At 49.7% G+C, this 27,891-nt stretch overlaps 1 protein-coding gene across 1 annotated transcript; it reads right to left on the minus strand.

Annotated features, from left to right (window-relative positions):
- notch3 (notch receptor 3) lies at positions 1 to 27,891 on the minus strand. The gene is made up of 33 exons (XM_052048585.1): positions 27,524 to 27,891; positions 26,864 to 26,936; positions 18,756 to 18,898; positions 18,348 to 18,683; positions 16,294 to 16,416; positions 15,980 to 16,213; positions 15,297 to 15,452; positions 15,024 to 15,209; positions 13,713 to 13,826; positions 12,511 to 12,624; positions 11,221 to 11,454; positions 11,032 to 11,142; positions 10,385 to 10,577; positions 10,145 to 10,290; positions 9,575 to 9,808; positions 9,344 to 9,496; positions 9,039 to 9,267; positions 8,300 to 8,501; positions 8,048 to 8,204; positions 7,762 to 7,946; positions 7,484 to 7,616; positions 6,978 to 7,235; positions 6,753 to 6,862; positions 5,899 to 6,428; positions 5,242 to 5,568; positions 4,947 to 5,086; positions 4,634 to 4,862; positions 4,389 to 4,479; positions 4,138 to 4,306; positions 3,702 to 4,006; positions 3,455 to 3,602; positions 3,050 to 3,147; positions 1 to 2,952 (listed from the first exon to the last, which is right to left on the minus strand). Exons 1-33 carry the CDS (start codon positions 27,582 to 27,584, stop codon positions 1,516 to 1,518), a joined length of 7,359 nt encoding a protein of 2,452 aa, XP_051904545.1. The 5' UTR covers positions 27,585 to 27,891; the 3' UTR covers positions 1 to 1,515.

Below are 27,891 nucleotides of genomic sequence, written 5' to 3' on the forward strand. Positions count from 1 at the left end.
TTATGCTAAATGAAGTACATTTTATTTTTGTCCTTTTTAGTACATAACGATTATTTTAGAAAGATAAGACTTTTCAAGCAAAACATCTACCCGGTAACAAACATATGTACACAAGGAAAACGGCGCAAAGTTGAAATGTACAAACACTCAGTGCGACCCGGTAGGGAAAACTGGCAGGCAAGTTATCACCATATATATATTTATAAACCCCCCCTCGCCCCCAAAAAATGAATCAAAACAAAAACAAGAACAGTTACAAATCGAGTCGGAGTGGAACTTGTGAACAAAAGTGAACAGGACACAACAATAAAGGACTAATAGTAGTAGAAGTAGTAGTAGTAGTTGCTAAGGGAGTGGTGCACCACTCGTGTTCACAATGTGGTAGGATTAACTATAAAACGATCTTTTTTTTTTTTTTTTTAATGTTTAAACCATATCAAGGCTGATGCGAGCGTGCCATCCATCCTTGGAAGGTGTCAAAGGCAAAAAGGTGCAGCTACACAGTAGCGTTCCTCCCTTCTTACACTCCTTTTAAGGATGCGCGTCCACCCAATCTCAAAAGATGCAATTGCAAACCGACAAAAGAGAAAAATTATTGGAATTTGCAGGGAGGAATGATGGACTAAAAAAAAAATAGCAGCTCGGGAGTATAGCTTAGTTCATCTGAGGTGAACTACAAAAAAGGAATGCATGTATTAAACAATGAAAAAAAGTTAAAATAAGTCTTAAAAAAGGCAGTGACAGGCTGATTTTTAAAGGCAAAAGAAGTCGAAATTGTCCCTTAAAATGACGACGAGAACAATAAAAATCTAATTAAAGGCAGTCGATTTTTTTTTTTTTAAGGTCATCATTAAACAATAGACGCGGTTTCAATTCCACTCCTGTCATATAAATATCCATTGTGTGGTTCATTTGGCCAGTCACCACTTGAAGTGCTTCGGACACACTCATTTACATTCTTAATACTCAAAAAGAAAAAGCAGAATTGAATCCAATGGGAAGTGGAGCGAGTCTTCACGCAACATTTGAACAGGCCTGAATAAATACCAGGAGAGGTGATGAGCAGGCCTAAAGGATAAATTAAATTAGGCAACATAGAAATCAAATGAACGGAGGTGGCACTTTTTTTTGTGTGTGAGCCTAGGACAAAAAAAAAAGGTGTGTGAAAATACCTACAAAAAATACAAACAATAAATAAAAATAAATGAATTCCCTTCAGATTTGATCTACTTTTAAATGTTTGTTAGTTTTCAGGAGAGGATCACTAAGTCTTTTGAAATAAAAGACTTGGTTTTCTTCATATATTTAGTTTTTTTTTTTATAATAAAGTCCATCTGTGACAGAATTACTTCATTAAATTGTCTGCTGGTTTTTTCAGACAACAAACGTTTTGCATTTACTGTGTCTCACAAGCCGTCCGCAAACAGAACACGCGAGCGGTCCTCGGCATAAACAACAAGTCAATCCAAATCCAATAAAAAATCTTGGAAACAGGCTGACACACAAACTGCAACTTTAAGCAAATACCTGCATCTTTTTGTTGGCCTCTGGGATTTTTGAAATTTGGGTCTGGGCAGAGCCGGCGACAGCGACCGCGGGGCTGGGAGTGGAGTCTGACCAGTCGGACACGCACTGAGGGGAGGGGCTGGACCAAGGTTCGGGCGACTCGGGTGAAGGGGTCAGGTAGGGGTGCTCGGTAGGCAGGTGTAGGTAATGCTTGGGCGTGGCGTCGAGCGCCGACGTGTAGCTGTGCTGCGAGGGCGGGGTGGGGTAATCCTCGGCGGAGCCCGGCTGGGGGGCCGGGGCTTGGGCGGGCGGGGCGACGGCGACGCCCGGCGGGGCCTGGGGAGGGGGCTGCTGGAAGAAAGGCGGTGGGGGTTGCGAGGTCTGCGGCGTTGGGGGAGTGGACGATGCCATGCGGGCCAGATTCTGCTGGCCGCTTATGGAGTGGCTCATGATCTGCTGCTCGCTGATGGTGGGCAGCTTGACGGGGCTGACGCTGGGCGTGGAGGTGACGGGCGTGGGTTGTAACATGGCGCCACGGTACATCTGCTGCTGATGCAGCAGCAGGTTCTGCTGCGGCGGCGGAGGCGGCTGCATGCTTTGCTGCAGCGGCGGCGGCATGCTCTGCACCAGGTTCATCACCTGCTGCCCGCACTGGGAGGCGGGCGACCGGCTGTGCCATTCGAAGGGCACGCTGACCGGGCTCACCAGGCCCATGTTGAGCCCCATCTGGCCTGACGGGCTCAGCACGTAGCTGTGGCCCACATCCGACGCCATGGACACTCGCCCCTGCAGGGCCATGCCACCGTTGCCCAGGTCATTGAGCTGCGCCAGAGACACGGCGAAGGGGCTGCCGCTGTCCAGCATGCTAGCGTGCACCATGGGCGTGCTCGGGACCGACAGTGATGAGTGGAAGAGCCCCGGGGACGGCATGGCCACCGGGGACGTGGGGTTGGTGATGTAGCCGGCATTGCTGGCACCCCCGTGAGGTGAGTCCAGCGAGTCTACCGGCGAGAGGGTGACCGAGCTCTCCAGCAGGGCGCTCTGCATGTCCAAGCTCAGCTTCTTATTGCGAGCCTTGACCGAGTCCTTAAGACCACCGGCGTGCTGACCCCCCAGGCCGGAGCCCTTAGCCCCCGGCCGGCGGTTCTTCTTACCCTGCGGGGTGGTCTTCAGGCTAGGCAGGAAGGCACTGGGCGGACACATGAGGGGCGACAGGGTGTGCCCGCTGGAGAGGTGGAGTCCGGGCCCACCGTGGCCCTGGGGGCTCCTCACAGTGTTGTACTCGTCCAGGAGCTGCACGATATCATGGTGCATGCGCTCCTGGGCGATGTCTCGGGGCAGCCTGTCCATGTGGTCGGTAATCTCGCGGTTGGCAAAATGAGCCAGCAGAACTTTGACGGCCTCACAGCTTCCCTCGCGAGCGGCTAGGAACAGAGGCGTCTCCTCCTTCACACGTACACACACACGCACGCACGCAAGGTTAAGGATGCAAACATTGCTTTTAGAAATAAGTTTCTTTCACTTTGCAATAGGCTCGCCATACCTTAAGATCTTGCATGTCTTTGTTTGCGCCATTCTTCAGCAAGGCAATCGTCGCGTCCACGTTGTTAACAGCAGCGGCCCAGTGCAATGCGGATTTACCTGAAAGGAAAACAAACTCCGATCAACATTTGCTACTCAACATGGAGGTGAGTACTTGGGCCTGATTTCACAATCAGCTGGCTGATTAAATTCGCCGATACAGTGAAACTCCTCTACAACAAAACCTACATGGACGAAAACTACCCCCTAGTGTGAAAAAATCTTCATGCATTAACACCATTCCCACTTTCCTGCCCCCCATACAATGAAAAAAAAACCCTGTTGCGTTATACGAAATTTTAAGGCAATATCAAACGTGACAGGCTTAAAAGTGGACGACATGACGAGAAGCAAAGCGGCTCTTTACCCAGTTCATCGACTGCATTGACATCTGCGTGGCAAGTGATGAGTTCCTCCACCATTCCCTCCACCGCCAGACGGGCGGCCAGGATGAGCGCCGTGGAGCCGTCGTACATGCGCGAGTCAAGATCTGTGGCCCTGTTTCGGATCAGGATCTATGCGAAGAGAATGACCGGAAGACATTTTTTCTTGGTCTTTTTGTCACACTTTCAATCCCACTTTTTATAGATGTTTTCATTTGCTCTGATGTGTACCTGGAATACTCCTTGCGCGTCCGCAGCCACGGCAGCATGCAGGGGCGAGCGTCCCGTGTTGTCCTGCGCGTTGGCGTCCGCCCCGGCGTCCAGGAGTCGCTTTGCGGCGTCGGCGCGGGCGTAACGGGCAGCCAGGTGGAGCGCCGTCTCGCCCGTGCGATCCGTCTGGGCGGCGAGTGACGCGCCCTGGTAGATGAGGTCGGAGATGATGTTGGCCGAGCACTCCTCGCTCTCCTCCTCCTCGGTGATCTCGGGCTCCAGGCCGCCTCCGCAGAACGACGCCAGCATCAGCGGAGTAAAGCCGTCTAGTAAAAGAGTCGTCAATATAGATGTAGATCATGTAGATTTGATCCGATTGCGCGAGAGAGATAGCGAGCTCGATAGCTGTGTTTAAATAAATACACGATCCCAAATCGGTTTTCTTCTCACTACCGACCTGGACCTCGGACGTTAACGTCCATGCAGTCGCTTTCAAACTCTCCTTGCGGCGGGGTGAGCGCCATGGTGGGTGGCACGCGGATGTCGGCCGCTGCCAGGTGATGTTGCGTCCACTGTCGGCTATCGACGGCGTCCTCTCCGTCTGACAGCATGCTTGGCTCCTCCATCTAAAAGGATCCGGCAAAGACGTGGGTGTCACAAATTGACCGCTGTTGTTTTTGTCCATGTGTACGTGTGGATTCATTTGACCTTCAATCTTTTGGGTTCTGGGCATTCGGCGTCGATCCACTGGTCGCTGTGATCTCCAAGGAGAGATTCCTCAACCGTTTTGGGCATGTGTCTGTTGTTGATAGAGAAATATGAAAAATTAGGACTAAAAAGAAGCATAACCGTCAATACACGTGCTCCTGTTTACAACCTCAAAACAACATTTGCCGCTACTGTCGTAAACCGAGGACCACAAAAAGTCTTCGCAAATAGTCTTTCGCCCTTACTTCATTCCGAGAGCATCCTGGCCCACCGGCTCCCTGCGGTTCTTGTTGCTGCTGGGCTCCTTCTTGAGGAAGAAGCCCTCCGGGAACCACAGCGTGCTGTGCTCACGCTTTCTGCGGGAAATCAGCACGCCTAACACCAAGATGACCAGCAGGAAAAGCGAAGCGATGCCGACCAGCATCAGTTTGCCCCATTGAGGAATGGGGTCCGGATCGTCCACAATCTTTTCTCCTGCGCAGGCAGAGGCAAGGGGTGTGGTTGCAGATACGTTCCTGGCGGGTTCTGCCTGCGCTACTCATGTTCGCCTGTACCCACCGCGGACTTCTTTGAGCGGGTACGGGAAGCGCAGCATTTCGACGGCCGACAAGGCTCCGAGGTAGTCGGCGGCGCTCTCAGCCGACGGGAAGCAGTCGACAGTACACAAGCGGTTGTCTATTTCTAGGTAGACGATGGAGCTGGACAAACAAGAGACTGATGTTAGTGGTCTGAATTCTCAGAAACTGCAATTTAAAAATAGAAGAACCACCGGTTGGGCCCCTCTAGTGCTCTGGAGTAAAATGTTTGAGGACCAGGACTCGAAAACATTTATCGACTAATCTCCATCTCTTACCCAATAATCTCCTGTTGAGGCTGAAGCTCCCGCTTGAGGCGCGCCTCTCGCCGGGTGTAGGGCCGGATCATAGCCTCGCCGTTGTGATCCAGCCGGAAGCGCAGCGTGGTGTGGAGGATGGCGCTCAGTTTGAGAAGGAAGGCCGTGCTGGTGCGCAGAAGCTCCTCCGGAGGGAGCAGCACCACCAGAACTAAGGCGCCGTCCACGATGTCTTCGGGAACCTTTTGAGCGCAGTCCAGGCCGTCCCAGCCGCACTCCTCCGTGTTGCAGCCTTGGTCGCACAGGCCGTCGGCATAGTGGTCGATGCAGTAGGTCTCGTAGATGGGGCTGGAGGAACCACGAAAAGAAGATTGACATCAATGAACCGGAGCGAAAGTTGATTCATTTGAACATACTGTAGGTCATTCCATATCTGTTCACAGGTTGAAAATGTTCATCTGGATCATGATTAATTTAAAGATGAAATCCTGATCAATGTGGCTTTGCCTCAAACAAATCATTTGTCACTTTTGTGGTTAGAATGGAAGCAAAAGAAAACCTGAACTCATTCAGTACCAGCCAATTCTAGACCAAGTCTGAAAAGACGTTTAGAAACGTCTTTGGGAGTGAACGGGTTTTAAGCTGCTCTGCGTGCAACTGGGAGAGACAAGAACTTACTTGCAAACTTTCTCCTTGGTTTTGCAGTCAAAGTTGTCATACAAGCAGTCTGCGTTGTTGCACGACTCGTCGCACTGGCTGTTGTTGAACACGCGCCAGCAACGGGGGTCCGCGCACCGGGCCCAAGGGTTGACCGCCAAGGAGCAGTCGCCGCCGTCCCAGCGGCACGCCAACGTGCTGCACTCCTTGTCGCACACGCCGTCGTTGGCTTTTCCGTGGCAGTCGGCCAGCGGACACGACAGGGCCGGGGTCTCGTTGACCCGGCCGGCCTGCTCGCACCGTTTGCCCGTCCAGCCGCTGGGACACTGGCAGTGGAAGAACGGGAAGGCCGTCTCCTCGGTACACAGGCCGCCGTTGCGACACGGCTGTGAGGAGCAGCCTTCGTTGCTGCGGTGGGCGCACTGCGGCCCGCCATAACCGGGCAGGCAGGTGCAGCGGGCCCCTCGCGTGGTGAGAGCGCAGCTTCCGCCGTTGTAGCAAGACAGCTCGCGGCAGGACATGCTTCGCTCGCAGTTGGGGCCCGTGTAGCCCTGCGGATGAAAATCGGAATCCTTTTTATTTGTGAAGCGTGAGTATGTGTGTCTATGAACACGGCTGTTACGTTTAGGTGCTATGGGTTCATGACGGCATTGTCCATTCAATGGATGTTGATGCTTTATGATCCTGTTGGTTTAAAGTTCTTTGCCATTATCTAAACACAATTACGATTGGGATTTTCACTCTTTGGGACAGGGCTTGATCCCTAATGTTTGCGAATTACTTTTTATATTTCGGATACTAACACAGATACATCCAAAAATGCGGTAAATATTGACAACGGCAATCCACACGAATAGAAACTGGGTGTTACTCACAAGCTGACACGTGCAGGTGTAGCCAACAACGGAGGTGGACGCAGAGCACGCGCCTCCGTTTTGACAAGGCTGAGATTCACATGCGCTGAACCTGTTCTGACATCTTCGACCTAAAACATACAACGATAACATAAAAAAATAACAAACACACACACGCAAAGATCAATCAAGAGGCCTAAAAGACAAACAGAACTTGTCAGTTAGGAGAGAGGCTATCTATCGAACCTGTGAAACCGGCCTTGCAAACACACTGGTAGTCGTTGGGCATCTGGATGCAGTCGAGGCTGTTGGAGGGGCTGCAAGGACTGGAGAGACACTCGTTGATGTCGCCCTCGCACCGCTCGCCAGTAAACCCGGGCGGACAGTTGCAGCGGTAGCCGCCCACTCGGTCCACGCAGGTGCCGTTGTTGAGGCACTTGGGGGGAGCGCCGCGAGGCCTCATTGGCGGGGCGCAGTCATCTTCGTTGATCTCGCAGAGGACACCTTGACGGGAGATGATTGTCGAAGACTTACCGTTACGGATACATTCAGGGGGCGGGCTTATGCCGACGTACGTTAACACATTTGTAAAGTCATAATTGTGTAAATATTTATAAAATATAAAAGTAAATATTTGGGTCCTCCACAAAAACTAAAAAAAACAATGAAATGAAACGGTGTGATGCTAACAGTGCCTGCCTCCTGCCAGTGATCTCAAAGGATCGTATATCGGTGCCGACGTGTGGGCGTACCCAGAGTGCCAGGGGGACAGGAGCAGATGTAATGCCCGACGAGGTCGATACACGTGCCTCCATTTTGGCAAGGATGAGATTGACACTCATTGACCTCCATCTCACAGTTCTGACCAGTGAAGCCCGGCATACACTGTAAATGGACACGTGAAGGAGAAATGGGATTATTACATCGCTGTAAAAGGTCAACTTTGGTGCTGAAGGGCAACATTTGATTTGAATGGACAGATAATCATTCACGGGGTTAAGTTGGATCGGCACAACTTTCATGAACTCACGTCACACTGGTATCCTCCAACGTATCCCCTGCAGGTGGCGCCATTGCGGCAGGGTTTGTCCTCGCAGTGGTCCACTTGGCTCTCGCAGTAGCTGCCGGTGTAGTCGCCGGGACACTTGCAGTAATGCGTGTTGCCCGTGTTGACGCAGTGGCCGCCGTGGTGACACAATTCGTCTGTCTGGAGTCCTGGTGACAAGGAGAAGGGGATGTGAGCGACTCTGCTGCGGCACGGCAAGAAAAGAGGCAGAGTTTAAAATAAAAACAAAAAAAGAAAATGAACACGACACCTCTCTGGCGAGCTGCTGTCTCACAGGAAACTCGAGGAATGTCGCAATAACGTCCAGACCAGCCGTGAGCGCACTCACAGACAAAGGCCGAGTCTTTTTGCCGACAGCGTCCGCCATTCTGGCACGGGGAGGAGCGCCTGCACCAGTCAACCGGTGTCTAGGCGCACAGGATACGAAGCAACAGTTAGCATGACGCTCGCACGCAAGAATTTTGACTGGGAGTTGGATTGACTTTTTTTTTTCTCGTCGCACCTGACAGCGCGTGCCAGCGTAACCTTTGGGGCAGGTGCAGCGGAAAGACTCCAGGGCATCTTGACAGAGACCCCCGTTGAGGCAAGGCTGCGAGTCACACTCGTTGACTTCGTACTGGCAGTGCGAGCCGGTGAAGCCTGAACGGCACATACAGGAGTAGCCGTTGATCTTATCTGTGCACGTCCCTCCATTGAAGCACGAGCTGCACATGAGGAAATAACTCACGTTGGTCACATTTTCAGGAACTTTGCATGAGCAGTGAATGATTTCAAAAAAGAAATGGATTTTTCATTCTGGGCCCATATTATATTAAATAACTAAATGGAATGAAATAAAAGTACATACTGAGATAATGATAATCTTGTTTCAATTTCACATTTTTACCTAATTATTCCCTTGTATGACTGTATGACTATAGATTGATGGACAAAGATGAATTAGTTGTAGAGAATGAATCTTTTTTTTTTTTAACCTACCGTACATTTATGGGCCAGGGACAGAAATTTATCCTGATCCAAACTGCTAACCAGAATACTGATGCAGATCTAAGTTAACAACTCATTCACTCCCAAAGACGTTTTTAAACGTCTTTTCAGACTTGGTCCAGAATTGGCTGGTACTATATGAGTTAAGATGATGGAGCTCCTCACATAATTCTATTCCGTGTATCTTTCCGAAGCTCAACTTTTTTTTTTCTCCATCTCTTGTTGGATCTCATGAGTGTACGCAACCCACCCACCTTTCCGTGCAATCTGGTATGTTGGTTTCGCAGTGGATGCCAGTGAAGCCGGGCCTGCACGTGCACGTGTAGGAGTTGACGTAGTCGGTGCACGTGCCGCCGTTCTTGCAGGGCAAACTCTGACATTCGTTGATCTCCAGAGCGCAGCGAGGCCCGGTGAAGCCCGGCAGGCAGCTGCAGTGGAAAGAGTTGACACTGTCCGCGCAGGAGCCTCCGCTTAGGCACGGATCTGTGCAGGCAAAGGGGGAGCGAATGAGGGATTTGCGTTTGACAACACACACGTTGACATTCTTGCGGTCACTCACTGGGGGAGCAGTCATTGATGTCCGTGTCGCAAGTGGGCCCGGTGAAACCGGGCCTGCAGGAGCACACAAAAGAACCAAGTGTGTTGGAGCAGGTCCCGCGGTTCTTGCAGGGATTGGAGAGGCATTCGTTCACGTCCCGGTTACACAGTTGCCCTGCGGACGGCAAAACCGAGTCACAATTAGGTCACGATGGAGACATGAACTCCTCCTCTCGGATCCTTTTGTGCTCACCTTGCCAACCGGGTTGGCAGTTGCACTGGTAGCCCAGGTAGTCTGGGGTGTGGGTGCAGACGGCCTGATTTGCGCAGGGGTTCGGGGAGCACGGGGTGAGCACTTCGGCGCATGTGGGTCCGTTGTAGGGAAGCTCGCACAGGCAGGTGAAGCTGGCCACGCCGTCCACACACGTGCCTTTGTTCAAGCAGGGACTGGACGCACACTCGTTGATGTTCACCTGGCAAAGGTTACCTACCAAGGGAACAATTCATAGATTTTTTTTTTCTTAATGACAAAAATTGACGTGTTTTTCACCAGGACAGCGACAATATGATAGAAAGTGATTTTTTTTTTGTTGGTTATTTCACTCATTCAGTACCAGCCAATTCTGGACCAAGTCTGAAAAGACGTTTAAAAACGTCTTTGGGAGTGAATGAGGTAATGTGTCTATTATTTAACCCTTTAAGGGGACAATGGTTACTACAATTGACAGATTCATAAGTTATCAGGTTACAGGGTGCATGAAAGGGTTAATAATGGTTCAGGGTTGCCATTTGCGCTGTTTAATCGTCTTCCACCACGGCTTACCTCGAAAGCCCTGACGACACTTGCAGGTGAAGCCGTTAAGTTGGTCGATGCAGGTGCCGGCGTTCTGGCAGGGGCTCGGCAAACAGTCATTCCTGTCCAGGTCGCAGTTCTTTCCCACCCAGCCTGGCTCGCAGTCACAGCGGTAACTGCAAAGATGCAAAAAGAAATCAGTTTTTTTTGGGGTGTGGGGGGATTGTAGCCCGAAACAATTCAAAATGCACGTCATCTTTGCGTGCTTACCCGTTGATGTCGTCCCTGCACGCCCCATGGACGCAGGGGCTGCTGCCGCACTCATCCACCTGCGAGTAGCAGTACGGCGGCTTGAATCCCTCCGGGCACTGGCAGTGGAAGCCATTCTCCTCGTCCACGCACGTGCCTCCGTTGCGACAGGGGCTCGACGTACACTCGTCTATCTCCACGTTACACTTTGCACCTGACAAGATAGCGAGTGTCAAGAATGCTGTGCAAATGAAATTTAAATGTGAATCTCAGGGATGTCCAATTTTCTTTTTTTTTAACTGAGGGTAAGAAAATAAACAATTAGTATGAGTATGATATTTTGTAACATTTAAAATGTATTATTTTTATTTTTTTAACAATTCTTTTTTTTTAATTTGAAAAAATAAGTAGCGTGATTGTAAAACTCAAATATTTTATATTTGCAAATAAAAAAATGGTGCGATGAATTTTCATGGACATTTTTTTTTAATTTATAATATTGAATGACACCTTTCAGCATTCCAACTTTTCCCATGTAATCTTCTGACACAGGGCATTTCAAATATGATTAAAAAAAAAAACACAAATATACCGTATATATATAAATATAAAAATAAGCATACAAACAGAAAAACCCTCTGCATATAATGAAATTCCAAGTGACTTACCGGTGAAGCCAGGCTTGCAAACGCAGTCGTAGCGGTTGATGCCATCTTTGCACATGCCATAGTCACACGGGTTACTGGCACAATCGTCGAAATTGATCTCACAGTTGGTGCCTGTCGTGATAGCAAAGTTTGAAATGCTTTTCCCGCCCACAAAATGAAAGGAATTTCCCCTGCGAGTCTCGTTCGTACCTGATGTCCCATGTTGGCACTGGCAGATGTATTTGTTGACCAGGTCCACGCATTTGCCTCCGTTCTGGCAAGGGTTGCTGTGGCACTCGTTGAGCTGGTTCTCGCAGCGGTAGCCCGTGTACCCGGCGTCGCAGTTGCAGGTATAGCTGGCGATGCCGTCCACGCATGTGCCGTGGTGGCACGGGTCGGGCTGGCAGTTGTTGATGTTGCTCTCGCAGAGCGTACCTTCATATCCTAATGACAGGAGAGCAGATTGATGCAACTGTTACCATTTACCATGAAAACAGCCTTGACCTCAGCCTCTTCATTCATCCATTTTTCAAGTTTTTTTACCGCTTGTTCTTATTCGGGTCATGAATAAGCTCTAAAACCATCACTTTTCAGGAAACAAACAGAAAGTTTGCTGACGACGTTGCGTTGTCGACCAGCGGAGGCCATTTGCAACACTTAAGATTGACCAATAATTTGTAAAAATAACACACAAGTGAGGACTGACCATTTGTAGATGGATATAGAAAAAAATATATGAATTTGGCCAAATTTCACTTCCACAACTATGATGTGGCCAGCAAAAAAAATAATAATAATAAATTCTTCAGTGAAACATTCCCCACGTTTGCAAAAGCAAAAAAAAAAGGGTCTTTGCAGCTTTGGTTTCCATGACAACAGGTTGTCTGTGTGTCAGACAAGTGTTGGTTTATTTGCTGTGTACGGTGTGCCGCTGAGTTGGGCAAAGCGGCAAAGAAAAGTCCTACCCAAGGCCCCCCAGGCCCGCTTTTGTTCTCTGTGGCGGAGGGAACAATGGCGGGCCGCAGCACGTCAAACAGAGCCACTTCACCCTGCAGGGGAGGGTGGGGGGCGGCAAATACAGGGAATACCAAGCAGCTGGCATTTGAAACAATGAAGCAGACCCCATCTATGGGCAAAGGCCCAAATAAACGCGAAACAAGTAGTTAACAAACATCGCCAGGCTTCCCAACTGTTGAGCTGATGCTTTTTTTTTTTTTTTTGGCTTAATAAAACTGCCGCATGTGAAGGAATGAGGGACGGGGGACACCATATGGGGCTGAACAGATGAACAAATGAACAGATGTCGGGGTGACGACCAAGGTTCTTTTCTTGGCAACTAATGGTGACCCTGTGATCTTGAGAGGGGCGGTGGGGTTTGTGGGGTGGATTAGCGGCCTCAAGTCAGCTTGTGGACAAATAGATAACCCCTCCCGAAATACATAGCCGCAACAAGTGGTTTAGTCTCCTGTTTAAAGGTGTACAGGGAGCCCAGAAACGTACCTTCGGCACATCGGCACTCAAAGCCGTTGGGTCGGTCGTAGCACTTGGCGCCGTTCTGGCAGGGGGTGCTGGCGCACTCGTCGATGTCGATCTGGCACATGGTGCCGGTGAAGCCTGGGACAGTCAAACATAGAGGCGACGGGTCAGAGAGCAGCTCGAGGGCGGTTTTGTCCCTTTTTAGTGGCGGGGCTGGGGGGCAAAGGTCTCCTACGTGGTCAGAGATGTCTGGCTCCGACTGGTTAAGGATGCCGATGGAAAAATCCCACGACCTTGATGGGTTTTCAAGGTCATGAGGAGCTAATATCAGTTGTGTCTACCAAACGGGAATTTGGTCCCGATCAGAAAAACTGATGAGCATGGTACGACTCGGTTTGCTTTGAAGGCTTGAAAAACTGCGTGGCTTTGAAATCGGTGGGCAAAGTGCCCAGATTCGGGGTCGGGGGGGGGGGGGGGGGGGGTGAGGTGCTACAATGCTAGCATGCTGCTCTGTTGATTAACAATGTGAGGATGGGCTGTATGTTGGTGCTGATGGGGGGTGTTACCAGAGGAGACAGTGAGATTGTTTTCTCTTTTGACCCCCCCACCTCCAGCCCCCTCCGGCCTCCACCTCCTCCCTTTTCCTACATCAGCTTTATTGACTCAATAGTGAGATGGAGAGGCGGCGGAGGGGCGGGGGGGACGTCTGTCCCAGATGTAAATTGCGGATCTGGAAAAGAATCTCATTAGCAGGACTGCTGTACCCCCATTTCACCACCAAGCAGCAAGTTGAGGGAGACTGCCATCGCTTCTACATTCTGAAAAGGGAGGGGTCTGGGGGGGTCACAATAGTACCTTTGTTTTGGCAAAAGGATTTAAAATTTGGGTTTTTTTTTAGAATTGTTTTTTTTTTTAAACAATTGCCTGTTCCAAAAACAGCATGTTTGGACTGTCTGGGAGTGACATTCAGATCATGTGCACACATTTATAAAATATTTCTCTGTGCATTTTAGCCTTTCATTGACAAGCAAAGTGTTGACCAAACTGGGCCTTGCATTTTTTGCTATTAACTCATTCAGTACCAGCCAATTCTAGTCTGAAAGTCTGAAAAGACGTTTAAAAACGTCTTTGGGAGTGAATGAGCTAAAAACAGCAAAAATCCCCCCCCCCCCCCCCCCCCCCGCAATCCCCCAACCTATGTATTTGATGACAAACACTCATCTTACCAGGTTGGCAGGTGCACGTAAAGCCGTTGACCATGTCCCGACAGATGCCGTCGTTCACACACGGGTTGCTCTCGCAGTCATCTACGTCAGTCTCACAGTAAGTCCCCGTGTAGCCTATAAGACAAGTTTGCACGTGAGCACAGACGTTAAAGCAGGCATCATAGACTTTTTTTCAAGCTGGTCGCTACTTTTCGGGTCCTGATTAATGAGAAAGTCTACGAGTTTTGATACACACTTCTGAAAGAACAGTAAATTACTTTTAAAATCCCAATTATCCCACGACTGGTGAGGTATCTTTAGAACAGGGCCGCGGGCTACACATGTGGTCCTTGCGGCCAACGCAGGGGCCCACGTTGGTGACCCCTCTGTTTTGTCCATTGCTTTGCGTATGTGTGTATTTATGGATGGTTTCCGTTCTCCGCCATGGGAAACCGATTCTGTGAGAACCCCCTTTTTTTATTCCCGCATGGGGAACATTAGCGGCCCGCAGGATCCGCTGTCCTCAAATCCTCACGGGTTACTGTCCGTGGAGCATCGCAACACCCTGGGGTCAGTGTCGCCATTCACCAGATGTACATTATCCATTCGCTGTTAGCAAACGTACAATGGGGTGAGTGTCCCCATTCACCAGATGTACATTATCCATTCGCTGTTAGCAAACCTACAAAAGACCCCCCCCCCCTCCCTCCATTGAGGTGAAGCCGAGTATGGAAACCTGCGGAGCGGCTAGCGTGGAAATCCGAAATAATCAGCGGCTCCACCTGAGCTTTGCCAGGCCGCCTGACGATGAGGAGGGTGAGGAGGAAGAGGCTGTCTCTGGAAAGCAAAAAAAAAAAAGGGGGGGGGGGGGGTGGTGTGGGGAGTAAAGGGGGAGCCTCTGGGAAAAGGCCTCCTTTTCCCTCTCTGTGTGTATGAGGGTGCAAAGTGGAGCACAGAGGGGCCCTATTGTTCCGCTCCATTCCCACCACTCGACAACTCATTACTATTCACAGCACAGCGCTCCCCCTAACTGCTCGCCCTCTCTCACATCCAGTCCTATAGAGCCCACTCCCAGCTCTAATTTGTATAGTTCCCAAAACCCCGGGATGCATGTCGGACTGTGCGTGAGAGTTTCACTCTGGTTTTGTCACCCGGAGTCCAAACCCTCACTTTGTCTGCGCTAATACCCTCTCTGTCTGGTGGTACAGTGCGCTGAGAGCAGGCAAGTGCCCCCTCGCCCCCCGGGACAGCAATGGCACTCTATTACATAATAGCCCGCTCTGGCCGTCGCTATGGCGACGGAACAGATCATTCTCCGCTAGGTCCCGATACCTGGCATGCAGATGCAAGTGAATTCTCCGATGCGGTCGAGGCAAGTGGCGTCATTCTGACAAGGCATGGACAAGCATTCGTTGATGTCGATCTCGCAACGCGGGCCGGCGTATCCGCGGCCGCACTGACATTGGAACGAGCCCTCGGTGTTGACGCACTTTCCGAAGTGCTCGCACGGGTTTGCACCTGCCAGGGTGAAATGAGAATTTCATCAAGTCAAAGAGGAGAGAGGAAAGAGGTTGTTCATTGACAACCAACAAGTAGCAGACATACCGATGGAGCATTCGTCCATGTCTTGGTTACAAGCCCCGCCCACAAAGCCGGCAGGGCAGGTGCAAATGGCACGGCCGTTGAGGGGATTGGTGTCGCACACGGCTCCCTCGTTGCAGGGGTTGCTCACGCAAGCGTCCTCAAGGTGGCACAGCAAACCTAATGAAGGCGGCACAGATGAAATAATGCCGTTGATATATTTGGAACAGCATTATGCGACCGGGCCGTTGTAGAGGGCAACATTCTGTGGTTGTTTTAAATATACACAATGGCTAATTCTCGTTGTTTTATGTTGAGTTTGACATTCAACTTCAACTGCAGAAAATGTCTTAAAGCCTATTTGTTATTTTGGGAAGAAGCATTCGCTATCTGACAAACTGCTGATTGTTATGAAATGAGTTGAGCTCAATGTCACCATACAGCGATCAAATTTCTGCATGCAGGCCAACGAAAAATAAAAAATTAAGTAATAAATCAACCAAACGGCTCAGATCTCGTTTGATCCCATCTGACAAATTACAAGGCCCATCTGCCCGTTTCGTACTTAACTCGTTTACTCCCAACGACGTTTTTAAACGTCTTTTCAGACTCGGTCCAGAATCCGCTGGTACTGAATGAGTGAAATGCGGCCCTCGTGCATTCAATTCCCGCCCAAAGGTTACACTCGAGAGACGCATTTTGCTTACCCGTCTTTCCGACCGGGCACTCGCAGAAGAAGGAGGCGACTCGGTCGTGGCACGTGGCCCCGTTGAAACAAACGGCGATGGCGCAGTCGTCGATGTTCTCGCTGCAGTCGTCGCCCGTCCAACCGTTGACGCAGACGCACGTGTGGCCCCCGATGGTGTTGAAGCACGTCCCCCCGTTGTGGCAGGCGTTTGGCTGCATGAGACACTCGTTGACGTCCTCGGCGCAGTACTGGCCTGGCGTGGGCAGGTGGTTACGCGGCATTTAGCTCGCATCGCTCACATGTCAAGCTTTCTTGAAATATGATGTGCCGTACCTGTCCATTCAGGCGGACACTGGCAATTGTACGTGTTGACCCCATCCACGCATATGCCGCCATTCATACACTTGTGGCCCGGGCAGTCATCCACGTTATTCTCACAGTTGTGTCCCTCGAAGCCTGGAGCGGAGAGAAAAGTGTTACGGCGAGCAAAAACACAGCAAGTCGCCACCCTCGTTTATACATAACATAACTATCAGTTGAACTCAAGTCACATTTCCCACACTACGGGCGGCACGAGGCAGTTAAAAGGTTGAGAGGGTGTCCGACTGTTTACATCCACTCGTGGCAGTTCCCACACGACGCCGGCAACAGCCGCCACGGGCTGCGCTCCCCCACTGCGTTTGCTTGTTTTATCATCTTTCAGTTTCAATGACTTCCTTTCTGCCAAGAGACATTTCCTGTCGGCTCCCCAGTGGCGAAGCCATGATGGCCGTAAAGTAAATTCCTCCCGTTGTGGACGTAGCGGCGAAGGAGCGTGGGCGGACGGCCTCCTCCGACTTCTGACCGACGCCGCCAACTCGTTTCTCATCGAGGGGCTATAAATAGCAGGCAGGAAGCCGACCTGTGATGCCGAGAGTCAATCTTGAAACGACGTCATCAGCCGTGGGAAAAAAAAATCGTCAGTCTTGGGAAAACAGTGGGCCTCCGCTCGGCGATAGTGATGGTTTGCATGTGTGCAAGGCCATGGCCCTCCCATGCGGGACAGCTCCAGTGGGCTTGCTGAAAATTTGGCTTGCCTTTGTGTAGGCCGGATAGCAATGATGTCATCAGCTACGTGGTGTGACATCATACCAGTGTAAACACACACACACACGCACAGTTCCCACCCATTTAAACACTTGTTACTTGTTAATGCAAAACGTAAAATAAATACAAGCTGCTGATTATCGTTTTTTTTAAAATTTTTAAATAAGATAAAAAAATTTGGGACTGATGTAAGAAGGAAGAAAAATAGCAGGAAAACGTGGCAAAGTAGCGCGGTGAAACTGCAATGCATGAAGTTATGGTCACGAATGAAGAAGCACAACAGAGTGAATACGCAATAACAGAAGCGCAAAGGGAACGCTGTACTTTAAACTTATCACGGCGTACAAGTGCAGTTGCGACTCTGATAGATGAGGACTTTCAATGCCATTGCAAAATATTGACAATGAAAACAAACATTCACATTCAAGTGATATAGAAACATGTGTCGGTGCATCTCAGAAAAATGTAATTTGTAAGAATTGATTTCAGTCATCCAGCTCCGGCCTCTCTGTGTGGAGTTTGCATGTTCTCCCCGGGCCTGCGTGGGTTTTCTCCGGGTGCTCCGGTTTCCTCCCACATTCCAAAAACATGCGTGGCAGGCTGATTGAACACTCTAAATTGTCCCTAGGTGTGAGTGTGAGTGCGAATGGTTGTTCGTTTCTGTGTGCCCCGTGATTGGCTGGCAACCGATTCAGGGTGTCCCCCGCCTACTGCCCGAAGACAGCTGGGATAGGCTCCAGCACCCCCCGCGACCCTAGTGAGGATCAAGCGGCTCGGAAGAAGATGATTTCAGTCATTCAATTAAAATTTTTTTTTAAAAATGACTGATTTGTATATTCGAGGCTGCGTGGGTTTTCTCCGGGTACTGCGGTATGCATGCCAGCACTCCAAATTGTCCCTCGGTGCGAGTGTGAGCGCGAATGGTTGTTCGTCTGTGTGTGCCCTGCGATTGGCTGACAACCGGTTCAGGGTGTCCCCCGCCTACTGCCCGAAGACGGCTGGAATAGGCTCCAGCGCGCCCCCGCGACCCTTGTGAGGATAAGCGGATCGGAAAATGGATGGATAAAACTCAAGGGAAATGATTTAAGAGGGGTGATTACTACCTACTTTCTGTACCCCCAAATTATTTCATGTCATGTAGTTTTTCATGTCGAATTGTAATTTTTGGAGTTGGAAAAAGTTTGGGTTTCACGCACTGGTATTCGGGTATTCTTAATAGACACCCATTTCAAAAGCGAAATCATGAAATCTATCTTGAGATGCACCTGCGTACCGCACCGACGCGTCCATTTTTACCCTACCTGGCAGGCATGCACATTCATAGGAATGGTCGCTGGTCTGGCGACAAGTGCCTCCGTTGAGGCACTGCGAGGGGGCGCAGGGCTGGGTGGACACCTCGCACGTGCGCCCGCCGTACCCGGGCGGGCACTGGCAGCGGAAGGACCCGTGGGTGTTGATGCAAAGGCCCGCGTTGAGGCAAGCGCCGGGCTTGCGGCACTCGTCCACGTCGCTGCGGCAATTCTTTCCCTGGAAGCCAGGTGGGCAGGAGCAGTTGTAGTGATTGTTCCAGTTGGCGCAGCGGGCGCCATTGGCGCAAGGACTCGTGGCGCAGGCGTCAATGAGCGAGCAATCTTGGCCTGTGGTTTGAAGAGGCGGTCATTCTGCAAGACTCTCCAAGAAGCGGATCTTTCTCTTTGTGACGGGCATACCTCTGAACCCCCTCTGGCACACGCAGTTGTACTGCGGGATACCGTTGGCCACTTGGCTCTTGCAAGCGCCCCCGTTAAGACACGCCGATCGATGGCAGGGATCCTGATGCTGACAGAGCGGACCGATGAATCCTGGACGGCATCTGGACAAAAAGATTCACACTTGAGAGTCTTGGAGCTGAGCGCCAAAACAGGTAACAAGAAAAACAACCCCCCCACCCCAAAAAAAAAGCAACGCTTCAAATCCAGCCGGTTCCCATTTGCTTCATTAATATACCGCATCTGGGATTTCAGAACCTATGGCACACCTCCTTCCTGACTCATACTGTGGTGTGAGGTTGGCGTCTACGCCCTGGAATTATTTCCTATTAGCGCACGGTTCCTTCAAAAGTACAACGTGGTTTTGGGGAATGAGTGATGCACTCACAAATGGAGCCAGGCCATATATCCTGAAGGTCGGGATTTAACAAACACACAATTTGCGTCCTCTCCAGCTGGAGAGACCCATTTTTTTTGTCAGTGTCAGCTAACATTCCGCCACCGTTACGGCTTTTTCCGCAAGTCGGCTCTAAAGAATATATGTACACACCCAAGCGATCGTTGACAGGAAACCAAAATGATTCCAACGCGTGAAAAACGGGGGGTTCGCGCTCAGCGTGTGCCGAGCAAATAGGAAAAGGCAGCTGTGATATTTGGACGAGACGGACGATCCACGTCCAAGAGACACTTTTCTGTTTTTTGCCTTTTACCGAAACATCTCAACATAGGAACAGGAGTATTTGATTGCTCTCTATGGGCCGTTGAGAGTTCGGACAAGGTTTGTGCGAACTGAGGAGGTTTGGTTTGAGTTCGAAACCCGACACCGGGAGTGGAACCTCTGGCTGGGGACAAGCGCCCTCTTCAAACGGGCCGTTTGATGCTGATGACAGAGCAGTGACGGGCTGGCTTTTGGTTCACCCCAAGGCTTTGGCTTGTCTTTCACTGGAGAAGAACCCCCCGTGGGCATAATCAACAATGGATTTCCCTCTGTTCTCTTTTGTTGGCCATCATTTCACTCCATGGCTGCGTGCTCCTTTACAAAACAAACTGTTTTGGGTTTTTTGTTTTGTTTTTTTGCGGCGCTTGTTGGAAGAAGGCCAGCCTTTCTACAGTGTGACTGTTTTGATCTGGTTTTGTTTGAATGGCATTGCGGCGTTAGAAAGACAATAGCATAAAGCCGAGCCACAGGCTCAAGCACAAAGGAGTGCAGAGGGCGTATCCACAAGAAAGAGACATGAGAGGAAAGTGCAGTCGAATGGAACTATTAGCAGAGAACAACAACCTAGCGGACGGCAACCTGGACTGAGGGCCGGTCAATCACAGGTTGTTGTAATTGGGGCCCTGAGTTGAAAGGGGCCGCTTGAAAGTCATCGATGTCGACCACGACACTCTCGACAAAAATCGCCTGAAATGAAAAAGTTGACGGGCTGAGACAGCCAACGCTGTCCAATTTAGTCGGGATGGGGCCAGCTTTATTTGAGTGAAGCGAGTACTTGTAGCGTGTGCCGATATCAGCCACGGATACTAAAGGGCAAACAAAATCCGACATTGAATAAGTCCTCGGCAGGATTTGCAAATCTACTACACATCGGCAAATCATCATCTGCGTCGGAAAGTCTTTTTTGTCATTGTATTAAATTCAATATTAATAAAAGTGCAAGAGGTATCGGTACTCTGAAGACTGGTATCGATCCGAAAAAAAATCTGGAACGAACATCTAAACAATTTACAGTTGAAAGTCAGCACAAAGGCTCGAAGAATGGAATCTGCAGTTGGCTCAGCTTCTAACCCCCCCCCCACCCTCAACAAAAACGCCAGCTTGGCTCAGCCCCCCCCCACCCCCCTGCCCACCTCCCTCCTCTCACTGCTGAGAGGTCAAATGTCAGAGGTCCCCCGTCTGATTGTGATGATAATGTAACTCGGACTGCAGGGCGAGGGGTGGGGCTACGCCGCAGGAGAGAATGTCTCCGGACGCTGCAACTGGTGCACGAAGAAGGGGTGAGAGTGTGTTGGGGGAGGCTTGGGCGCGGGGGGGGGGGGGGGGTGTTGTCCAGAGGGAATGCCATGTCATATTTCCTGTAATCCCTTGTCTGCTGCTCTGAAAACACAGCGCTCGCTCCCAAACGCAGGATCCCCGTCGTCTTGGTAACGGCACAGACGAAAAGAGCAAGCCTGACACTCAACCAATCACCCGCCCACCCCTCGGCACCCATGGCTATTTGTCATGGCTTGGCTGGGTTTATTTAGAGGCAAATTAACTATGTCTGGAATCTTGGGGGTCAGGACAAAAAAAAAAAAAATTTAAACGTGGCACATAGAGACCAGAGGCGACAATGACCCAAAAGTACAACAGGGAAGGTTCAAATCCCACCGGAGTTGGGGAGATTTGACTGGAGCGGCAAGGCCAAGGGTTGTCAAAAGGTTTACATAGCCACTGCTGTTTTGAGATTCGAGATCGGCTATTGGGCGGAACCGCGTCAAGCAGTTGGTACTGACGCCTGATCATTTTGTTTGTCTCCCCTCTGGAATATGCGTGGAGCTTGCCCGCCAAAACACACATTCTTTTGTCTAGACTTGACTCACGGCCAGCGCGCTTCTCCCACAAGACACAAACTCAACAGATACCGGCGCACAACTCGGTCCCGGTGACACCTAAACAACTCCTTATCGGACTCGAAGGATTCCACGGCTTCTGGGAAACGCCACAAGGTCGGCGAGCGCGCTTTCGCTTCCACTTGACTTTCTTACACGGCAGGTGCCGGCTGCTGTTTTGCACCAGACTATCCCCCCCCCTACCCTCCCGGGGTGCCGACTCCTGACCTTTGAGGAAGAGGACGGCAGATGATGATGAGGAAGAAGCTTTTAGAGTGGCGCGGTGCGCGGACGGTCGGAGTGGCGAATTCCCCCCCCACCCCCCTCCATGTCAAAACATGAAGGATTTTGCCAGCTGCAGTTCCCGGCACATTTGCATCTGTCCACATCTGTCATTGCACCACTAAGTGTCTGGGACTCTCTGAGACAAAATAACAACTGCTTTGTTCACGCGACGGACACACACATACACACACACACACAAAAAAAAACACTTCACATAACTAGGAGACACTTCACCCTAACAAAAAAAAAAACATGCATCAAGAGTTCTTTTCAGCATTCTGTTCACGCAAAGGCACCACTGCAACGCATCATGCAAACAACCGCATGCCCGAAGACAAAGAGGGGGAGGAAAAACTTACAATAAGCGCGGTAGCATGAACCCACAAAGGTTGACATTCAAACAGGGAATTGCAAGGGGAAAGAAGAAGAAAGCATTTTAAACAAGAGAAAAAGTTTCATTTCGAATATCTCAGCGGCGATGGCGGACATTTTGATTTATGGGGCTGGGGGCATCACTGTTGGAACCCAATGCCGGGTTTTCTGCTCTCTGGTTCATTGAAGCACTGGTAACCTGAGCTCATCCCCTCGCATACAATAGTAGAGACGCCGCCATCGGGTCAGAGGGCGAACTCACCTGTGAACAAAGACCCGACTTGGAGTCGAGCACCACAAAACATATCTGAAAGCATCTGGCCATCTCTGAGGTTATTTCCTCACGGGGCATCGGAGAAGGAGAGCATCGACGACAGACATTGCGTCTTCTCACTTTTGAGATTTAGTCGAAACTCAACTCGGAATCATTCTTTCGTGTATGCGGCAGCTACATTTATTCTCCCATGGAAGACCAGAGTGACACTACACTGCCAACTTTAGCTTATCCCCCCCCCCCCCCGCCCCCTCCTCCCAGCAGCCCTTGGCTCTCTCTTTCTCAGCAAACAGCCACATTGGGGCGGGGGGTTTAGGGACTGTTTTGTGGACCCCAAATAAAAGCGCTAAAGTAGTCAGAACTCCTTTGTATAATCAGGTTGGAAGGAGGAGGGAGGCAAAGGGGGGGTAGGGGGTGGGGGGAAGCAGTGACCCAAGCAGCTAGTCTTTCAGGTCTGGGCTTCTATGGACCAACAGGCCTAGGCCGTCTCCTGGCAACAGTATCCCATGGAGAGAAGGAGCCTTGGCGGGGAGAAAAGGGGCCGCTGGGAACGAGGCTTTTGTGAGGACGGTTTGAGTACTTCGGAGGAACGGCCGCTGCATGTGCAGGAAGCTCGCGACACACGACCGCTCGCTTCTTGGAATCGAGTTCCTTCCGAGGCCTATCCCTGCCATCACAGGGACGTTTGTTTCAACAAATTATGACTCGGGACGCGCAACCAGGGGCACCCCTATTGAGGTTTTCGACACATGAACGTTACCCAGTCGGTTGAATTTTGACTTATTTTGACTTGGGCGAAGCAGAGGCGGACGACATCCAGTTACAATCAATTGCGGCAACACTCAGTCACGTTTGCCCCAAGCGTTGATAGATTTTTGGAGGCGGCTTCCCTGACATTTTTCAAATAGCAGCAATAACCACATGCCATGCATCCCAGGGCCGAGGTCGTTCCAAATATTCAGCATCAGACACAACCACAGCGCTCCCCACCAACCACCAAAGTTGAGCCAGATTTCTTTAAAAAAAAAACTTTGAAATTCAGATCAGAACTTTTTGTTTTTCACCATGAAAGACGAGGCCCTGTCCAGAATTCCTCCGACCTTTCAACGCAACTGCAACAGAGAAAGAAGATCATTTCCACTTCTTAAGGCCTTCATTGCTGTTTAACTACAACTGACTGTACGGCAAATGGAGAAGGATTTGATCTGAGACACCATCATATCCTTGATACTCGTGACCAGATAATACAAGGATAAACTCTACCAAACCCTCTAAAAACAAAAACTCAAAGCAGAAATCAGATATCGTAATTGATTCTGTCACACAGACTGAACCTGATGGTAAGCCGCTGCATGATTAGACAGGATGCGTGGAGCACAAAGGTCAGAAGGCAGAACTTCCTGGCAGGGCCTGGGAACCACAACTCCCCGTTTGCAATTATATACAAACATAATGGTCAGATAGATCCTTTTAAATCATTTAGCTAAAGCGTTCGGCAATCCATTGCGGCATGACTCGCAGCTAATTGTCAAGTCAAACATTCCAAAGATCAGGAGCCTCAATGAGACTGTCGAGGGCATTCCTGAATAGGCTTCCAGGGTGAATGGTTGGGAAGTATGGACAATAACCTGTAACTTCCAGAAGGACAGGAGCAATCTTAGACGGCATTCCTTTTCTAATCTGCCGTAAAGATGCCCAAAGAAAACACCGCCTTCGCCAGCTAGCCCGGTGCTGTGGACAAAGACACAGTCACTTCTTGTGTCAAGCCAGCCTGACAGGGGAATATGTGACCTGGCATGGCTGCATATTGCAGTGGAAGAGCTGGTCAACTCACTGCAACAAAATCAACATAGTATCATTTAACTCAAACAAATCAGCTCATTATTTAAAAAGCTATTAACATCTTACGAGACAAGAGCATCCAACCACCGTGATGTTTGCGCACTATCAAAATACAGGCATCCTGTCATGTCTTGAGGGCCTGGGAGTAGTTTAAGGGTCACGACACAACACTCACAATTTATGCGCTAACTCGGTAACGGAGGCCAAAGGAAACATGTTCATAAATAAAGGGCGCCACCGGCTAGCGCTTACACATGCGGGCGGGCCGCAACAGGCTCAACAACTGTTTTTCTTTCTGGCTAATTTTACACAAATCTAATACAGAACAGTGATTGATGTCGGAAAATAATTAAAGTCAATACATAAACCTGTCACATCATCTTTAGTGTTTGCTAGCTCTTGATCCAAGGGCAAGCGCCGTCTTTTTCACTTCGAAGCCAATACAATTGAACGCTACGAAACTCTACCTGGCAACAGGTGGCAAGGCCAAACATGATGTGAAGAATTTGAGCAATGTTAGGAAAATGTCAGTTGTAATGTATCCTATGGGGGAAAAAAATGGCGGCTCAACAACCAGCTAACGGCTAGCAGGTTGTTGAGCCGCCATTTTTTTCCCCCATACAACAAAGCTGTCCAGCAGAGGTTGATGTCAACATGTGGCGACTGAGTATTAGTCGTCACTCTGAAAGAATAACATGTGCTAGCGAGCTAGCAAGCGAATCCGCTCCTCAGCTAGCTTGTCTCCACAGCATGGGGGCCGGCATGCTACTCAATGGCAGCACCTGGCCCTGCGCTGTCCCTTTGTTGAGATCTGACTTCGCTGGATTACCATCACAACATCCACCAGCTGTCCTCTACGCTGCCCACCACCGCCCTCCTCCTCCTCCTAGCCGGACCCCCACTACTTGTTCACCAACCCCTCCACCCCCAAAAATCCGGCTCCTCCAGCTGGATCATCTCCGAGCGACACTCTCACAATCTGCTTAATTATCTCTCCTGCGCTCATATCGTTGGCGCCGCCCAATCCAGGCTGCATGCGATTGAAAATATTTGCTTTCACTTTCACATTTTTGCTTTCCATTTTCATTGGAGAATTTTTGCTTCATAACACAAGTTCAAAAATTGGATGTGAAACAGCGTGCTAATGCTAATCAGAGCATCATTGAAGCCCCTGTTCTCTGTCTCTGTGGGGCTCTCATGATAAAATGGCTCTCGGCTTCAAAATTCAAAATGAACTCTGACCGTGCGTCCTTGCTGACTCACCTGTTCAGGAAGTCGGAACACTCATAAACTTGTTTGATGTGGCGCCGCTAAACTGATAGGGCGTGACATCATGGCCGCATGGGACATTAGATACACCGCTATCTGGGTGAGCAACAAAGGCAGCTGCCATATATACCGCTAAAGTATCCATGCCACTTGGGATAAAACAAAATATCTCAAGTTTGGAAGAGATACTTTAATGTACAAATAAAGGCTAGCAGAAATCACATTTATAGGTAAACATCCAAATTAAACCCAGTTTCTGCGGCGTTCTCTTTCCTGCACCCACTTTGTGCACTCTGGATCAGGTATCTGGAAGAAGAAAGGATCTTTTCTACTCGTGGACATCTTTGTTCTTTTTTCCAGGTTGGAGGGGGGGGGGGGGGGTTAGTGACCTCAGTATCCAACTGGTCCAACAACTCTGTGCTTTGCTACTCTGCCCTGCTCGAGTTTGATATTTGATGTCCTCTGTTTGGCGGAGACGCTTTTTAATGTCACAGCAGTGCATTTTGATGCCCCTCCATAAAAAAAAAGGGTCATCATGTCATTGTGTTCTCATTAAACCAACATTTAAAAAAAAGGTCTTTGTTCACTCTCAGTGTTTTCTCGGCCGCATGAAATTACACATTGACCGATTTAATGGCACTCAGGCCACATCCCCACAGCACATGACTGATAAAACGTGGGTGGCGGTTGCTGCCAATGTGGCTCGGCAATGCGGACGAGTTACACATTGGCGAGTCCACTTATGTCGGCCTTACATTTGGTGACTGAGATTTACGCACAGAGGAGTAAAAAAAAAAAAGAGGATCATTCTTATATCTATTGCTGATGTGACTTCTCATTCCACGAAAATGTGCGCCTTTTGGAGGGAAGCAGGTGGCGGAGACGGCTTCTTTTGGACCGTATCTCCTCCGTACGCCGCCCCACCCTCACCCCTTGAAAAAAAAAGCTACAACGGGTGCTTGAAAGAGGACAAGTGACCCCCCCCCCCCCCTCGTCAAGACACTGTAGGCTACTTCACTTGACTATTGTCGCAGCTTTTCCCCAAACAAACTTTTTTTTCTGCGCCCCCTCGGCTCCCTTAGCAATTTGAAAAACAAAAAGTCTTCTCCGTGTCAAAAGACGCCCAAAGCAAGCGGTAAATGAGGGCACGTCAATTAAACAAAAGCCCGTTTTCTGTGGAGGCATTTAACAGGTGTACAAGAGGCGTGCGGGGGCTTGCTGATGCTCGTACTTTCGATAATCTTTTTAAAACATCGACCGCCACTTTCATAGTACATCAACTTCAAGTAGGAATGTTTATCTGAGTGATGAGATAACAGGATGAGGGTTTTCTGGCTGGAAAAAAAGACACCTCTCGTTGAAAGAGCGCCCCCCCCCCAAAAAAAAATGCTAAGAGAATTTAATGACACTCTAGAGTCAACTGAGTTGCACTTACATGCATCGGGAGGGCGACTCGATGCACGTCCCTCCGTTTTCACACGGCCTGGATTTATCTGTGCATCGGAAACCTGTGGGAGATGTGACAAATGACTGATGTGGAACCCATGCAGCAAATCTCCAAATAATGAGACAAGACTGCAACAGGGAGGACAAACTGAAGTGACCCCCACCGCGCCTCTTATCTGAGCTCAGCCATGCAGCTTTGTGGTTGCTGTCCAATTTTCAAATGTTTCTGATGAGAACATGCTTCTTTTTTTTATTACACATAATTTGAAAGGGAGTGTGTGTGGGGGGGTCAATTAATTTATCCCTCACTTAAAAACTTATTTTAAACATACTTCTTGCAAGACAGGCTCCTAGGTGCACCTACGTTTGAAAAATCTAGCCGAATAGCATAATAATTAGCATAATAGCGAGTCCTATCCACATGCACGAGCACAAATACATTTTTAGCATGGGGGGGAAAAAGGCTCATTAGCATTCAAACAAGTGGTCGTGCTTCACAGCGCGGCATTACACAATTGCTACACGCGACATTTAAAAGAATAAATTCAATTGGGAACACTACAAGATGCACGCAGAGACTCTCCTCTGTTTTAAACAAGGGTGACCACATTGTCGACATGTCCGGGCAAATGACCAAAGAGTTATTTACCTTCAGAAAGATGCATCAACAATAAACAAGACAAAATAATCCACGGAATATTCCCTTCCATTTCGCTGGGGAAAAAAAAAAGTTTTCGGCACTTTTGTGGCGCCTTTTCAGTACAAATACATCCTTGAGGTATCAAATTGGCGTGAGAAAGAAGGCCCCGGAGTGTGGTGGCCACGATGCTTCTTCTTCCTTTGTCATAAAGTCGACCGGGTAGGAAGTCGCGTTAAGTCCCGTAAGAAAGAGGCAGCGGGTTGGGGGGATGGAGGGGTGGGGGGAGGTAAAAAAAAGAGAGAAGTCCTCCGCAGCTCAGCCACCACCGCGGATCCTCCACGACTGAGATTCTTTGAAAAACTTTGGCTGCTCGGATA

Source organism: Hippocampus zosterae, chromosome 17, assembly GCF_025434085.1.
Source record: "Hippocampus zosterae strain Florida chromosome 17, ASM2543408v3, whole genome shotgun sequence".
NCBI lineage: Eukaryota > Metazoa > Chordata > Actinopteri > Syngnathiformes > Syngnathidae > Hippocampus > Hippocampus zosterae.